This window comes from Monocercomonoides exilis, assembly GCF_001643675.1.
Source record: "Monocercomonoides exilis strain PA203 chromosome Unknown scaffold42-869251, whole genome shotgun sequence".
In the NCBI taxonomy this organism is placed as follows: Eukaryota; Preaxostyla; order Oxymonadida; family Polymastigidae; genus Monocercomonoides; species Monocercomonoides exilis.
Genome location: NW_027150587.1, coordinates 741,803 through 758,233, shown reverse-complemented (window position 1 = coordinate 758,233; position 16,431 = coordinate 741,803). Strand labels below are relative to the sequence as shown.

General features: G+C 37.3%; 4 protein-coding genes across 4 annotated transcripts; 3 read left to right on the top strand and 1 right to left on the bottom strand.

The window, feature by feature from the left end:
- The first annotated feature begins 19 nt into the window (after window positions 1-19).
- MONOS_13844 (uncharacterized protein) lies at window positions 20-3,572 on the top strand. Its single transcript, XM_067866584.1, has 5 exons — window positions 20-67; window positions 233-257; window positions 340-370; window positions 444-3,212; window positions 3,338-3,572. Exons 2-5 carry the CDS (start codon window positions 236-238, stop codon window positions 3,351-3,353), a joined length of 2,838 nt encoding a protein of 945 aa, XP_067722414.1. The 5' UTR covers window positions 20-67; window positions 233-235; the 3' UTR covers window positions 3,354-3,572.
- Window positions 3,573-6,668: 3,096 nt separating this feature from the next.
- On the top strand, window positions 6,669-8,603 carry MONOS_3794 (uncharacterized protein; the record flags this gene model as incomplete). The annotated part of the gene is made up of 1 exon (XM_067873816.1): window positions 6,669-8,603. One exon carries the CDS (start codon window positions 6,669-6,671, stop codon window positions 8,349-8,351), a length of 1,683 nt encoding a protein of 560 aa, XP_067722413.1. The 3' UTR covers window positions 8,352-8,603.
- Window positions 8,604-9,178: 575 nt separating this feature from the next.
- Window positions 9,179-11,714, top strand: MONOS_3793 (uncharacterized protein; the record flags this gene model as incomplete). The annotated part of the gene is made up of 1 exon (XM_067873815.1): window positions 9,179-11,714. One exon carries the CDS (start codon window positions 9,179-9,181, stop codon window positions 11,252-11,254), a length of 2,076 nt encoding a protein of 691 aa, XP_067722412.1. The 3' UTR covers window positions 11,255-11,714.
- MONOS_3792 (putative C2 domain protein) lies at window positions 11,644-16,415 on the bottom strand (the record flags this gene model as incomplete). The annotated part of the gene is made up of 4 exons (XM_067873814.1): window positions 11,644-15,835; window positions 15,901-15,977; window positions 16,041-16,123; window positions 16,189-16,415. The coding sequence occupies 4 exons, from the start codon at window positions 16,413-16,415 to the stop codon at window positions 12,125-12,127; spliced, it is 4,098 nt and encodes a 1,365-aa protein (XP_067722411.1). The 3' UTR covers window positions 11,644-12,124.
- Window positions 16,416-16,431: the final 16 nt, after the last annotated feature.

The window sequence follows — 16,431 nt, the reverse complement described above, 5'->3', positions numbered from 1 at the left end:
CTTCGCTCTTTTCAATTCCATAATAATTGATTCATTTTTTTCATTACTGACGGATTTAATTTGAAATGTTTGTTTTTCTTTGCAATATATCAGATTCTTTAAGTTTATGTTCATGCTTCTTTGGTCCTGAATTACTTTTTTTTTAATTTTTAATCATGCTATTTCATAATTTATTATGAATCAATATGAATTTTGTGTGATGACTCTCAAATTGAAATGTTATTGTTCCTAGACAATGCCTTCACATATGCTAAACGGTTTGCTTGAGTTTTTATGAAAATAATTTAAATATTACTTTTGCATTCGAATTTTCTGTTGAAAATAAATATTAACAAACAGAAAATATTAAACATTCGAATAAACACATTGAGCTTGTAACATTTTTAATTTTATACCTTTTGAAAAACTTTTTTTTTAATTTATTTATACATCTTCTTTCACAGATTTTTCCAGAATGCTTTGGAAAAGTTGTTAGCAGATGAATCATCGTCTTCTTTTAAAAAAATTGGAAAATTGATTGAATCAAATATTATAAACGAAACAAATACTTTGAAAGTTCCGATGGTACTAGATGAAATTCTGGAATATTTGATAAATGGAGGTTATGATGGTGTTTACATGAAGTGTTTTAGTGATATTATTGAAGCAATTGAATGCAAAGTGAAAATTAATCGCAATAAAGAAATCACGAATAAAGGCAAAAAATTACTCGAAATATTTTTGTCTGAATGCGAAAAAAGTTCGCTCTTTTCAAACATTGAGAAAAGCAGGATATTGAAAGCATTAAACAACTTAAAAGCTGATGATGCCGATCAACTTAAATACATTGATAATCCACCTTTTGAGACCGAGGAAGAAATGCAAAAAAGGCTGCGATCTTATCGTCTTGGACATTCACCTGGTTATCACGTGACCCCACGGCACAAACAGATCAACGCAGGATTGATCGTTCCGCTGGACACACCTTCTTTGAGAGCGCTTCTGGGAAAAGAAGATGATGACGCCAATGAGGCAGGTGCTGGAAAAGAGAGCAAAGAAGAGCCTGCTGGGGATGATGAAGAAGAGCAGCAGGAGATCTGCACACCGCCATCCACACCTCCCAACCGGATGGCTGAGCGAGACGGAGTTTTGCCGGCGTCGTCGATGTCGACTCGTCTTATTCACACGCCAGCCACTCAGCACATCACACCGAGAACAAAGCCTGTTGTTGAAGCATTAATTGAGCCTCTGCGCATCAAGGGCTTTTTAGCTGGCGAAGACAAAGAGCAGGAAGACGATGGCGATGATGAAAAGAGCAATGAAAAAGCAGATGGGCTGAAGGAAGATGACGAAGAAATAGGGTTGTATGCCTACCAGAACATGAGTGCCAACAGCAGAAAAGAGCCATATGCCTCGCGTGCCAAAGAGAGAAGCAGAGAGAAGGTTGTGCAGCAGCAGAGAAATGACCGCACATTCAGAGAGATTGATCAGCTGGCAGAGTCACTCATCACCACAGACGTGTATGTCAATGCAACATATCAGTTTGCACAGCAGTTTGGCGAAGACGTCATCCGAAAATTTGAAGCAAAGACGAGCAGAAACAGCGAAGCAGCACTGCCTTTGAAGCCAATTTGGGAGTCAGATTTTGAGAAGAGAATGAAAATGAAAGAAGGAAGCAGCATTCTCAGCTCCAGCGGCAAAGACGAGGAAGAAGAGTTTTGTGATGTTTCATTGCTGCCTCTGCTGAATGCAGAGTTGCAGGAGAGAAGAGAGAGTGGTGCATCTCCCATGAGAAGTGTATCGCAGTTGCTGAAGATGCCAGAACTGATTGTTTTTGACCTGATGAAAAAAGAAGCTAAATATGAACAAAGTGAGAGGAGCAGAATGGGCATCATTTCAGAAGTGAAAGAAGATGAAGATGATTTTGAGAGGGAAGAAGACGAAGATGCAGAGGAAGAAGAAGAAGAAAACGAAGAGGAAGAGGAAGAAGATGATGAAGAAGAAGATGAAGAAGAAGAAAGAGATGAACAGTATTTAACAGAAGTGAAATCCAAATCTGATTCAAAAAAAGCTGAAAACCTTCCAAAGAAAGAAAAAGAAAGCGAAGTCAGCTCAAAAGATTATCCAGTGATTCCTGTTCTGTTTGAGGTAGTTGAGAACTTCTTTGCCCATCTTCCAGATGTGGCTGACCTCACAAAGAGTGTCAATGCCTCGAAGAAAGCCGATGGAAAAGAGAAAGAAGAAGACGATCCTGACTTCAAAGAAGATCCGACGAAGCTTGTTGCCTCAGAAATCCACGATCTGTTCCAGCGCCTGTGCAAAGCAGTGATCAGCTTCTACGAAAGTGGCACATCAGGAGAATTGTATCCAGCCTCATTCCGCCTCTCCTCGTTCAGTCTGTACGACCTGCTGCTGCCGAACCTGCTGGAATTAGATGCGATTGTATCGGCGCTGGTCTGCAGAGAGCGGAAGGGCAGGGCAGCAGAAGAGCTGAAGGAGCAGCTGAAGAGGTGGGCAGCGAAGATGATGCAGAACATGGAGAAGGAGGCACAAATCAGAGAAGCCAAAAGGGAGGCTAAGAGAAACGAGTCTAAAAAAGAGAAAGAAGAGAAAGAAGAAAAAGAGAATGATAAAAAAGGAAAAAAAGAGGGTGATGAAATAAAGGAAGGGAAAGAGCAAAAAGAAGAAAATGAAGAAAATGAAGAAGAAGAAGAAAAGGATGATGTGTACGATGATAGCTTTGATGATGGAGACTTCGAAAGCGAAAATGAAAACGAGGCAGAACAATCTGAAGGAAAGGAGAAAAAAGAGGATTCGAAAGAAGATGAGGATGACGACAATTCAATGGCTAAAGAAGAGAAAGAAGGGAAATCATACAAAGATTTGAGTGCTGAGCAGATTGGAAACAGCGACAAGATGGAAGAGAAGGGGAATGCTGAAGAAAAAGATGAAAGTGTTGAAGGAGGAAATCAAGAAAAGAAGCAATTAGAAACATCAAATTCAGAGGGCGCTAAAGAGAATGAGAAGGAAAAAGAGAAAAAAGATGAAACAACCAGCACACCTCAGAAAAATGGAATTCAACAGCCAAAAAACAAAAGTGACAGCAGCAAAATAGCAGCAGAGGAGCAGTCAAAAAGTCCAGAGAGCAAAAGCAGCCAAAAAGTAGGTGATAAGCCAAAAGAAGCAAAAGAGAGCATTCAGCCAATGACAGTAGATAATTTTGACAAGAACACGTTTGATAAATATCTTGACAAAAAACTATTTCAGATTATTGATTCGTTTTCACCTTTTGTTTCATCTTGTAATGACTCATCTTCTGATGTTTTTTCTTCTTCTTCTCATAAATTGTCTTCTTCAGTGCCGTTCGCAGTTAGCCCATATGACTCGTTCAATAGCGATGAAGAACGTAAATGGAAGCAGACTTGTGAAGGAAATAAACTGTAAGAATTGTTTTTTTAACTGATTTTTGTTTATCTTACATTTCACAGATTATCTTAACTTATCAACTGAATAAAGTTAAAAGCATTTTATTTTGGAATCTTTTTGGTTTATCATAATTTGATATAACATTCAGAAACACTTTAATAAATAAATTTTTTTTTTAAAAAAAAATGCATTTGAATTTAATTAAAAAATCTGTTTGGTGGTATTTTAACTAAAAAAAAAATTTTTTTGAATTTTGAAAAAATCGAAATTAAAAATTAGAATTTTGCGAAAATCTTCTCGTTCTTTCATTGATCACTTAAAAATAGTTTTATTTATTTTTTTTTATTTTTATTTTATTTTTTTTTCCACAAAATTTCTTCACAAAATCCTGTCTGTCAAATACAGAAACAGTTTTTGTGAGGCTGTGAATTTTTTTTTTCATGTTTAATAAAAAAAAAAAGAAAGAATATGAGAAAATGATATCCAGAATTTTGATTATTCATTGAGCATTTACACAGCGAAAAAAAAGGGACAGAATGAATTTGTCTTGTGGTTATATGCCATGGACAATAAATGAAAAAGAGGCAAAAAATGTTCTTGTGTAGAAAAATGTGATTGAAACCGTTGAAGATTGAATTCGATGATTTTTTTCTGGGTTTGAGAGAATTTAAAATCATCAGTTTTCAAGAAATAATGAAAAAAGAAGACTTGATTTTAGTTTTTCGTTAAAAAATAGGTTATTTTGAATGGTGTTTTTCAGAACAACTATTAATAACTTTGCGGAAAAAAAACATTTTCAAACAATAAAGTGATTTTTGAAATTCGTTAAAGATAAGAAATGCACAATTGTTTCAAACGACTGTTTGCAGGACGATTATCACTTTAATAATAAGTTCAAAAAAAAATTGATTTTTTGTTCGGAAATTGGTTAAAACAAAAAGAACAAAAAATAACCAAATTTTTCTTTCCAGTACTGTGAAATCAAGATGGAAGAAAAAACCTTTCATGGAATTTAACACCAATTTGTTCATTCAAGACAAACTTTCATAAGAAAATACAGTTTACACAAAAAATACCTCACATCGCAAAAAATACCGAACAAGATCGATATCTCAATGACCGCAAGAGGAATAATTTTGTCCGGTATTTTTTGCGCAAACTGATATAGATCATTTGAAATAGCATAATAAAGAAAAGTCATTTTGAAATAAAATTATGTCCTTTAATGTGTCACAAATCTAGGACAGTGCACATATTTCAACTTCTTATAAACTCATCGCTGTTTATTTGTTTCAAATTAAATGAAGGAAGCGTTTGAAGAAATACTGATTGCATTTTTCATGTTATGGTGTTCTCAAATACCATTTTTCTTCACATTTTGTGTTTGAAATAAAATAAGAAGAAAAATGGTATTTGAGAACACCATAACATGAAAAATGCAATCAGTATTTCTTCAAACGCTTCCTTCATTTAATTTGAAACAAATAAACAGCGATGAGTTTATAAGAAGTTGAAATATGTGCACTGTCCTAGATTTGTGACACACGATTTATCTGATTATCCAAAAATTTTTGAAAATATCTGATAATTGTCATTTTGTCATTACAGTTTTTGCAAAACATTGGAAGACTGTGATATGCAAAAAAAAAAAAAATTAAAATAAAATAAACTTAGTTTTTTCAAACGTTCATTATGTTAATTATTCAGATGAAAATGAAATTCGATTGTTTTCATCAAATGTTCATTTCAACTCACAATCTTTCACCACATTGTGAAAAATAACAGTACCATCAATTGATTTTTACACTGGTGAAATTTGGTGAGTTGGAATGAAAACTTTATAAATATATTCAAATATGAGTTTTTACCTGAAAATTCTATTAAAAAAAACAGTTCAAAAAAACAAAGACAAATTTTCAGTAAAAATATCCATCAACTTCGTTTCTGGTCATATCAATTAAACAAACGAATAAAAAAATATAAAATAATTCTTATATGGTCAACTTATGTGAAAGTCAGCATGTTTTTCCAAAAACAATTTTTTAATTCAAAAAAATGAAAATTCGAATGAAATGGTTTTTGTTCAAACCATTCTTTTGATAAATCTCGATTTTTGAACATTCTTTTCAGAGCCCAAACTTGTCTCATTAATGCAGTTATGTGGTGTTGATTACTGATGAGATAATTGTTTCAAAAAAACATATTTAAAAGATATCAAATAAATATAATTTTTCAAATGATTTCATAATTTTTATCAAGAACTATTTTTCTTTTTCTTTTTATTTTTCTTTTTCTTTTCTTTTCTTTTCTTTTCTTTTCTTTTCTTTTCTTTTCTTTTCTTTTTCTTTTTTTTTTTTTTTTTTGAAAGTTTCAAACATGCACATTAAGCTTGAAAAATATATTTTGTTTTTTAAAAATTTAAATTCCATTTTTTTTGTTTTTTTTGTTTTTCAAAAACAATTTTTTTATTTAAATTCAAAAATGTTGAACTAATTCCAATATGACAATAGGATAATTTTGGAATGAGATCTGATATTTTTTCTCAATTATAAAAACGTTCGCCATTTCTGAAAAAATGACCATAACAAAAATATAAAACACATTGAAAAATATATATTTATTTGTGAAAAGCAATTAAGTCTTTTGGAAGAATTATAATTTGATAAGTGTGTTCAATTGAACATTATTTAACTTTATTAGAAAATGCATTAAACAGAATTGACTTTTATTCAAAAGATAACTTTTCGAGTTATTATTTTAAAGAAATGCAAAATTGCTCTTCCAATATTTTTACGAGAGAAATTGATACAATGCCATTTAGTCAAAGAATGGCTCAATTATCTTTTAATTTAGATGACACACTCCCCAATTTATTGAAAGGAAAAAGTTCAATTGAATCTGAAACCAAAACAGGAGATTGTCATGACTCTTGGTTTCCTAATGTAAGAAAAGTGCACTACTTTACATCATCAATATCACAGAATCATTCAGATTTAAGTTTTAAGAACGATAAGATTTCAATAGATCAATTATCTCAGTCAACAACACCTTTTTTTGTTTCAACAAAACAAGAGTCGAATATTCAAACTATTCAAACCAACGTAGAAAGAAAGGAGAGTAGATCAAAGCTGCAGAACGTGGAAAATTCGTTTCTTTCAAAGTTTCAAACAGAAGATCATCCTTTTTTTGACTCAAATTCTTTCTCTCCTCAAAATATAAGAAGCAAACACTCATACAAAAATACTCCCTCAAATTCACATTCAATGCTGCAAAAAATTGATCCATCTTTTGAGGGTTCTTCTTTCGATAAAGAAACTAAATCATTATCATTATCATTATCGTGTTCATCAAATATATCAACTCCTACAATTTATGACAATTCGCATCCTTCTGTTTCTCTTCAACAGATATCTCGTCATGCCCCATTACAATCACAATCTCAGCCGCAATTGCAATCATCAGCATTACCATTTTCGAAAGAAGTGGCTTCAATTTTGCTTCGGCCAAGACGAGCAAATTGGAACCTGATTACAAATTCAGGGAGGTTCTTCTGCCAAGACGTCAAGTACAACACCGAAGGCGAAATAAAATCCAATTTTGAGTCAATGACACGATCGGGGATGTTGTCCAAATGGGGCGAAGAAGACGCGAAAATGGCTGTGCAAGAGCAGAAATATGCAGATTGCATACACAACAGGACAGAAAACAAGAGCTTTCAATGGAAAGATGAATGGACAAACAACAACGATTTCCTAGAAACATCAAAATCCAAAGAACACTCCCTGTTAATGAATAAAAGAATTGAACAATACGACAACAGCTTGGATAGAAGCACCAACGACAACGAAGATACCATTGGAAAAGAGAAAGCTATTGGCAAAATAGAAAAAATGAATGAATATGACAAGCATTCAGACAGACAAGTGAGCCGAATGAGAAGAGCGAGACGAGATTTAATCAAAAGTCAGATAAAAGAAGCAAAAAAGCACAAAAAGATGTTTGGGATGTGGGTGAGAAAGGAATGGATTTTGGATGAAGAGGAAAAGCTGATGTGGGACGAGGCAGAAAAGAGACTGCTTGAAAAGGAAAATGAGAGAGAAAGAGAATTCAATGGAGACTTCAAAGAAACATTGACTGATGATGAAAAAGAGGAAGAAGAAGAAGAAGAAGAAGAGGAAGAAGAAGAAGACGGGCAAAAGGAGGAAGAAAGAAGAGGAAAAGGAAATTTCAGAAAACAACATTCAGAAGAAAGCACTTACAAAACACAGCTAATAGAAAGCAATTTAGCAGCACTCTATTTGAATGAGTACAAATTATTAGATCAAAAAGAAATTGAAAAGAGATATATTTCCAGTTGTGAAGCTTCACATTCAACATTTCAAAGGTCATCAAATATGACAAAGCCATCAATTATGCCATCTTTCGCTTCATTTTCATGGAACAAGCAAACAGAATTTCCTTCAAATCAAACATTTTATTCTCCTTTTGCTTCTTCTTCCACAGAGGACAATACATCAATTGTGCCTGTTTTACAAAATAGTCACTCAATGAATGGGTCAAAAGAAAACAAGCCACAAAAAACGGCTGAAGGCTTCACTGATGTGGAGGAAATGATTAAGAGATTCGACGACAGGCTGTTTAACTCCAAGACAAGCAACAAGAAAGTGAAAAAACTTTACTCTGCAATTCAGCAAGTGCGAAATGAGTCACCAATAATCATCAGATTAAATGCATTGTCACACTGGAAAGAATCAAATATTATTGATGAATTGAACAATCATCAGAGAAATTCCTGTTTTCTTTCAGGTGCTTTTATTACCAGCATCGATTACTTTCACAGCCATGTTCTGATGAACAGAACGGATAAAAGAAAGATTTGCGAACGAATGAGGCATGAGAGTTACGAAAGTCTTATGAGCAACTCCAAACAATTTATGGTTGCTTGATTTTTGAATTTTTTCACAAGTTAGTCTTTCATTAAGATATATTTTCTGATCATTCAGAAAATAACAACATGATTTTTTAAACTACCTTTGAAAATGAAATTTTGTTTTATTTTTTGTTTTGTTGGATAATAGTTTTCTGTTTTCTTGTTCTAGTATTTTTATTTAAAGATGCTTTTCATTTGACAATTAAATATTGATATTAAAATATGTATTGATGCAAGCAAATTGAAAAAATATAAGATCAAACCAAAAGAATATTTATTTTTTCATTTTTTAAGAATTCTACCAAAAGATAAAATATTGCGTTGAACACTTTTTTGAATTTTTAAGACAATTACATTTGATTTTCTGTTTGAAGATAGAATCTATTGCATTATATTCAAACTTGTTACAGGAAATTTAACAATTATCAACTCATAAAATTTGCATTACATTTTAAGAACGAAAATTGTATGAACATAAACCAATGTGCACATATAGAAAAAGAACAATCTTCTTTAATATCATCAATCAGTTCTTTTCAATCAGCTTCTTCAATGCTTTTTGAGAAAGGAAACATAAATTCGTCTCTTTTGCTGTCTGAATCGTCTTCATCACCTTTTATATGCGTGACACACCCAACTTGTGAAATTTCGTTCAATGTACTTCGAAAAAATCTATTCTCATCACAAATAACTGATCCTAACATCAAAATACAAAAATTTGACGATAAAAAATCAAGAGAAAAGGAACAATATTTATCGGAGGAAATTATAAATAAAGAAACATTAAAATCATCTCCATTTGCGAAAAGTCCATTTAAATCTACAAATAATTCATTTTTATCCATGCCAACAACATCAGAAAACGAAAAGTTAAGAAAAAAGCAAATGACAAAAAATCAGGAAGACTTTTTATTAACGGAATTTCAAGAGGGTGCGCAAATTCAAAAAAATAAAAAAGAATCACATGACGTTCTTCGCATGCATTCACCAAACTTTTTTGATGGATCAATGATAAGTTCAACATGCTTTGATAAAAAAGTCAATATTTCACAGTCGAGAATGCAGAATCATCCTACAAGAGTCCCCATTATCAAACATTTAGACACATCTCCGACGACATCAACACTTCAACCATCTGTGTCTTTGTTGCAGTCTTCTTCTTCTTCTTCTTCTGCTCCTGCTCCTTCAGATATGATTTGTTCATCAAACCAGTCAAGTCAAATGGAATCACACAGCAATGATTTCTTTTGGACGCTTGACGAGAAGAAGGTAGAAACGTCGCAAGAACACAAAGAGATGCTGCTGAGGAAGTGGCAAGACGACGACGAGGCGATCTTTCAGAGCGGAGTTGGCGGGCAGTTTGGGAAGATGGCTGTGAAGCGAATGAAACAAGGGAAAAAGTTTGGTTGGAAAAGAGAATATGATGATGATGAAGAGGAAGATGAAAAGGCGAAAGAAAGAAAAGAAGAAAAAGATGATGAAAAGGAAGATGAAAAGAAAGCAGTTGAACCTCAAAAGAGAAAAGTGGTGCTGAAGATGAGCAAGCAAAAGAAGGAGATTGTGAAGAGAGAGATCAACGAAGCCAAAGAGCACTACAGAATGTTTGGGGAGTGGATTCAGAAGGAGTGGGTGAGAGACAAAGAGGAGATGAAGATGTGGGAGGAAGCAATGAACAAGGTGATGAGGAAGGAAGGAAGAGAAGGAAGAGAAGGAAGAGAAGGAGGAAGTGGAAGCGAAGGGAAAAGGGATCTTGAAGAGACAGTGGAAGAGTTGAAGAACAGAATGAGTGAAGCAGAGGCCGATGAGATGGACAGTTCGGAGAAATATGAACTGCACCGGAGAATTACAAGGATGGAATCGAAAATAGAACAAAAGAGTGTAAGAGAAGAGGAAAAGAATAAGGAAGAAGAAAAAGAGGAAGAAAAAGAAGAAAAAGAAAAAGGAGATAAAAAAGAAGATAAATATGAAAGAGTGAACAACACACTTGATATGAATCTTTTTTCAAATATAAACCAGATTGATGAAAATTTGATGAATAAGAGTTTCATAAATACTTCTTCAATGAACCATCATTTGACTTCATTGCCATTTCCATCTTCTTCTGCTTCGTCTGATTGTTTATTGACATCTTCACTTCTGTCGTTCTCTGATGATTCTTCTTCCACCCACAAATCATCTTCTCATTCTCTTTTGATTCCTCTGAAATCACAAAAAAGCAATCAAATTGCAAACATTTCGTCTAACAAAGTGAACTCTTTCAATTTAATCTCTTCATTCATTTTTGACATGAGCACCACAAACACACAATTTGACAGCTCTCCTGTTTTGTTTCTTCGCCAACCAACGTCGCCTTTCTTTGACATCCACAACATTTCAGACGTGGTTGTTGATACAGAAGAAATTCTATCCAGATATATTCCTCCATTTATGCACCGCAAAACAGTCAGAAAGCTGAAGAGACGCGGCATCAGCGAAGAAGAAGCGTTTGCAAACGAGTTGGGAATCATTCAGGATTCCTCCATCCACCTTCCAATTGTCATTATGAGCTGCCTCTTCTTCTCTGCTCAGCACGTTTTATTCAAATCTGAATTGCATCTGTCGATCTTTGCTTCAAAAATGTTTGACGTCTCCATCAGCAACCTGCCTCCTCTTCTGATTCCCACATCTTCTTCTCGTTCTCTTCCTTCTCTTCATTCTTCATCATCTTCTTCTCATTTAACTTCTCAAAAAAGCAGTTCAAAAGCAACATTTGTTAAACATCACCTTACCGCAAAAGAGCGCAACCAAAGAATTCTTCTTGTGAGGAAGCTGAACAATCGATTGAATGACACTTTGTTTGGATTGCCTTCTTCATCTTCCCATCCTCAATCGCATTACTCTACCAATTCATCAAGATATCACTGGACCAAGCCAACTTGAAAAAGGACACAGGAAAAATTATCTTGCGATTGTTAAAAAAGTTAATTGATTCTTATTGAATGGAATTATTGTTCTACGAAAGGATTATTTGTATCCTCATATTTTATTATTCCTTGAGGCAGAAATGTGTTCGTATTTACTTCCATTGAAGATTATTTTATCATTCCAATGAAGCGTTCCATATGGGGCAATTGTTGCGCGTAATGAATCAAACCATATCGCGTTTTAAGTTTCCCATTTGCTTGAAGGATTGTTATTTTCCATCTTTTTTTCTTCTAATAACCGCAAAATAATAATGCAAAGGTGTAGTTCTTTGAATTTCAGATATCTTATCATTTTGTTTAAATAATTTTTCATTAGAGAAAACCAAATACAATCAAAATAAATTCTTTTTAATTGTCACAAAAAATTTTTGGATAACTTTTTGTTTTGCAATGAATATTGATGAACAAAAACGTAATCCTCTTTTTCTTTTTTGCAATAAACTTGGAAAAGTGAAAGAAAAGAAAAGAGAAAAAAACAAACAAAAGACCAGCTAACAATTGGTGAAATGAGATTTGTCACAAAAAATAGATAAAATTGCGCTTAACAAAAAATGAAATAATGAAATGAAGCTATTCAAAAAGGAAGAAAGTCAGAAATTGTAACAGAACAACAAAAATGAAGTTGTTTTCATTTGAATTGCAATAAAGAAGAAGAATCAGAAGAAAGGTGAATTGGATGATGAAGAAAAGCACAGAATCATAATGACATGCAGAGCGATGCAGCATTCACTCAACAAACACACAAACAAGCAATCGATCAAAAGATATCTGTTCAGATTCTCAAAAACATAATTGTCAACACTTCCATCCACATTCACTCTTTCCCTCACCACTTCCTCTTCACCTGTGGCATTCCTGTTGCTTGCTTCGGTCCTCCTGTTGCTGCAGCCTTTGAAGACAGATCCTCTCCAATTGGCGTCATCAGTGCCACATACACCCACACAGAACACACACCACAATAATGCGAGCACACATAAGTGCCAAACGAATACTTGGGAGTCTTCGACTTGTGCTTGTGGAAGTCAAACTTGTCCATAATGGCGTGACGGATCTTCTTCGCATCGGTGAAGCAGAAGTTGAATGCCTGCCCTTGATAATGATGGCCCTTCGGCACCTGCCGTGTGATGTCTGCCTTCCACGCCGAGATTCCAATCTCGTTCGGAATGCCCGTCAGCTCCTGATACTCCAGCGTGATCAAGCCATTCCGCAGGATGTAGTCGAGCTCCGGAAACCAGAATGTCTTCATGTACTTCGCATGCCGCCAGTTCAGAAACGCCGTCTTCATCTCGTCGTAGATCTGCTTCTCAAGCACTTCCAGCCGCGCAGGTGAGATTGGCGAGGGAAGTCTGATCTTTTCTGTGCCGCCTTCGTAGAACGGCTTGATGGGATATGACTCTGTCTCGCAGAAGTCCTTGTCAATAAACGGCTTCCAGTGTTCTGTGTTCTCAAAGTCATACTCAATCAGCGCTGGGTCGAGATGTTGTGCATTGCCCCAGATATTCTTGTTGTTCACCACCACATCCAAAGTAGCATATGGCAGAATCACCTGCGGAAGAGTGCACTCCCACAGCTGAATATCCTCCTGCTGGAAGGATCCCGCAGCTGCTGCCGAGTCGTCTGCATTGTCTTGCAATTGTGCATCTTGATCACTGCTGTACATCGACCCCATTCCGCCCACACCCGCTGCTGCAAGTGAAGGCTCACTAGCCATCCCCATCTGCGCTGCCTGTGAATATGACATCATCATGTCTCCTCCTTCCATCCCGTTTCCAGCTGCATCCGAATGCCACGTCGGGTAGAACTGTGCTGTCCCTCCACCAGCCATAATCAGCTGCTGCTCTGTCATCATCATCCCCATCCCCATTCCCCCCATCGCTCCCATGCCTCCCATCCCTCCCATTCCATATCCCATCCCTCCACCCATCTCCATCATGTCTGACTTCTCCACATCCTCCGACGACAGCATCGCATTGTACTTCTGCGCCTCCACTCCACCCACACCACTCTGCGTCACCCCAATAGCCATCCCAGGCACAGGTGTCAGGCTCTGCATGTGTGTCTGCCCGATCCCAATCCCCATCGATGGATCAGCCGCACCTGCTGAAGGGAAATCAATCGCTTCTTCATCATCCTCCACAAAATCAAGATCAAGGCGTGCTTTTCCTGAACGAGAAGAAGAAGATGCTTGCCCAGATGAAAATCCAAGAAGGTCGTTGGCTTCGTCATCGTTTTCTTCTTCTGCCTCTTCTTCTCCTTCTTCTCCATCTCCTTTCTTCCCTTCTCCTCCCTCAGCCCCTCCTTCTCCTTCCTCATTCTCCTCCAACACTCTCGTCTCTCTCTCCTTTCTTGCTGCTCCTCCGCCCATCTCCCTCCACTTCTGCTCTCTCTCTTCAATCTCTTCTGGTGTCAGCAGCTTGTTCTTCAGCTTCGCTTTCTGCCTGAGCATCTTCAGCTGAATGTCCCTCTTCCTCTCTTCTGCCTCTTCTGGATCAAATCCTGGCGGCGGTGCTTCGTCTTCGTCATCATCGTCATATTCGTCATAGTCCATCTCCTCCATCTCTACTTCTTTCCCTTTCCCTTTCCCTCCTTTCTTCCCTTTTTTGTTCTGTTGTTTTCCTTTCTTTCCTTTCTTTCCTCTCGATGAATCCTCATCTCCTGTTCCTTCATCTGAATCAGTCCCGCTTTTTGAACTTTCCTCTTCTTCCTCTTCTTCTTCTTCCTCCTCCTCATCTTCGTAGCTCTCCTGCTTCTTCTTCCCCTTCCCCTTCTTCCCATTTCCTCCTCCAATCATCCCTGGCAGTCTCGACAGGAACGACTTCCCCTGCATCTCCTTCCAATCTCTCCAGTCTTTGATGAGCGGATGGCAGGGCCCTTTTATCCCCAGCAGCTCATTCCTGTACAGCACATAATCTGGTGGGCACTCGTCACTCCCGCCCCACCGCAGAGGCGCTGCAATGGCCATCCCTGTTGTAGACTCCCAAAAGAGCACAGTCCCATCAAACTCCCTCGTGAGCACAAACACATGCTGATTGCCTTTCTTTGTGGTGCCCAGACACAAATAGGCATCGATGCCCATCGACAGGAAGAGAGAGGCCAGAAGAATGGAGTGGTCTTGATCATCTCCCTTTCGGATCTTCAGAATGAACGGTGGGGACATAAACACTCGCTTGTCCTGCATTCCGAACCCTTGAAAAGATTCTGAGTCAGCCGCAAAGGTCATCGCATGCACCATCCGCATGATCAGACGAGGGTGCTTCAGCGCCTTCGGAAGAGGAATGTTATTTGTCAGGAAACAAGGCAGGAAGAATTCATCATTTTCATCATTGGTTGCAAATGTCTCATAAGGTGAAGCAGACACAAGATGATGAGGAAGCTGATACTTCCACTGCTCAATTCGCTCTGCATATGCGGGTGGAATGCCCACTTTCTCCTTTGCCTCAGGTGGGTCCAGAACGAGTTTGTGTGGGAAATCTGGGTGGAAGAAGGCAGAGAACACGATCTTGCTCTCCTTCTCGCTCTTCTGTCCTCCGCTCGTCAGGAACAGCCCATCTTTTGGGCAGTACACTCTCGTCTTCATTGAGTGGTCGAGGGGGTCTTTGTCAAGCTCAGCAACAGTCACGTCGTGCAGAGGAATCTCACAGCTGCCGAGGTAATTGTTGCCTGCCTCGTCAAAATCGAATGCAGACAGCTTGATGTTCCCTTTCTTCAGCAGAACGCTTTTGGAGAGTGTGTTTCCCACAATCTTCACAGGAATGAACAGAAACTCGTTGAAGACTGGGTTGATGTTGTCTTTGATCACCCGCGTCTGCTGCTTCGTGCCATCCCACTCCAACACCACAAACACATCTGAGTACCCTGTGTTCTTCATCGCTATCATGTCACAGCATCTCCTCACCTCCACACACAAATACCGATAATACGGCTTCAGCTCCACTTTGTCCATCGACTGGTGCAGTTTCGGTAAAGACATCACATCAATGAAGCCATTAATCGACCCTGCCTGTTTCCCTTTGTGTTCTAATTCCGTGTTGAACTGCCCAATCTCCAGCAGACCCCTCAGTGGAAGCAGTGCTTTACCCATAATCTCGTCAAACAGCACATCTTTGTCATACACCTCGATCTTCAGATCGTCATTCTCCAGCTCGCTCCGGATGCCTGGGAATGTCAGCGTTCCCACCTCGTCCCACTCAGGAAACAGAGTGCAAGGGATGGCATCAGACTTGGTCGACTTGATGGACTTCATTTTGATTGAGCCCCCAGTCATAAAGCGCACTGTCACATACGGATCGCTCGTGCCCCCCAAGTCCATCGGCAGGAGATCTTCCCCGCGCCAGTCGTGGAGCGACAGCTGGAACATAAACACTTCCTGAAAATACGCTTCAAATGAAATGATGGCTGTCGTCTCGTGCCTGTTTCCTCTTTGATGAAGCTGTATTTCAACATGATCTCGCACAACAGGCCCTGTCGCCATATCCCAAAGCTTGATTTTAGCTTCACCCATGAAATCATCTCTTCCAATGCAATCCCAATCCCAGCACTTGTTCATATTTATGAAAAATAAGCAATAAAGCAAATTACGAATTAAAAAATAAATATAAATACTTCAATTTTAAAAAATTGCTCTTTAAGCTCTTCAAAAGTTCCTTGCCAATATGTAAGCCACTGATCAGGATAAGTAGCTGTTTTAAAAAGGAACAAAAAACTTTTATGAAAAAATTATTAAAAAATATAATCTGAAAAACCTCTTGTTTGAGAATTTATTTTCTTCATTGTTTCAGTTCTATACTTTGGACCTTGCTTTCCGCTTACAACAAGACCAAGTCCCCTAAGCCAGTTTTTTTTTTGAAGCATAAAGAATAACATCTTTCAGGGAACAAAAAAAACACAAACCGATGCCGAAGATCTTCAACCTTATAATTACCTCCAAGAGTGAAAGTGAGAAAAGGATCACTGGTCGTTGCATCAAAAGCCTTAACATTGTATATCTGGATATTTTTAAGGATAAACTTGAACTGTCGTATATCTTTTTTTGGTTGTGTTTCAGGCTGGTCCTCTGGTATAATATCATCATCTGAAGAAGAACTAGATTTTTCTGTATCTTTTTTGTTGTCCGACATTTTGATAAACTTCTTG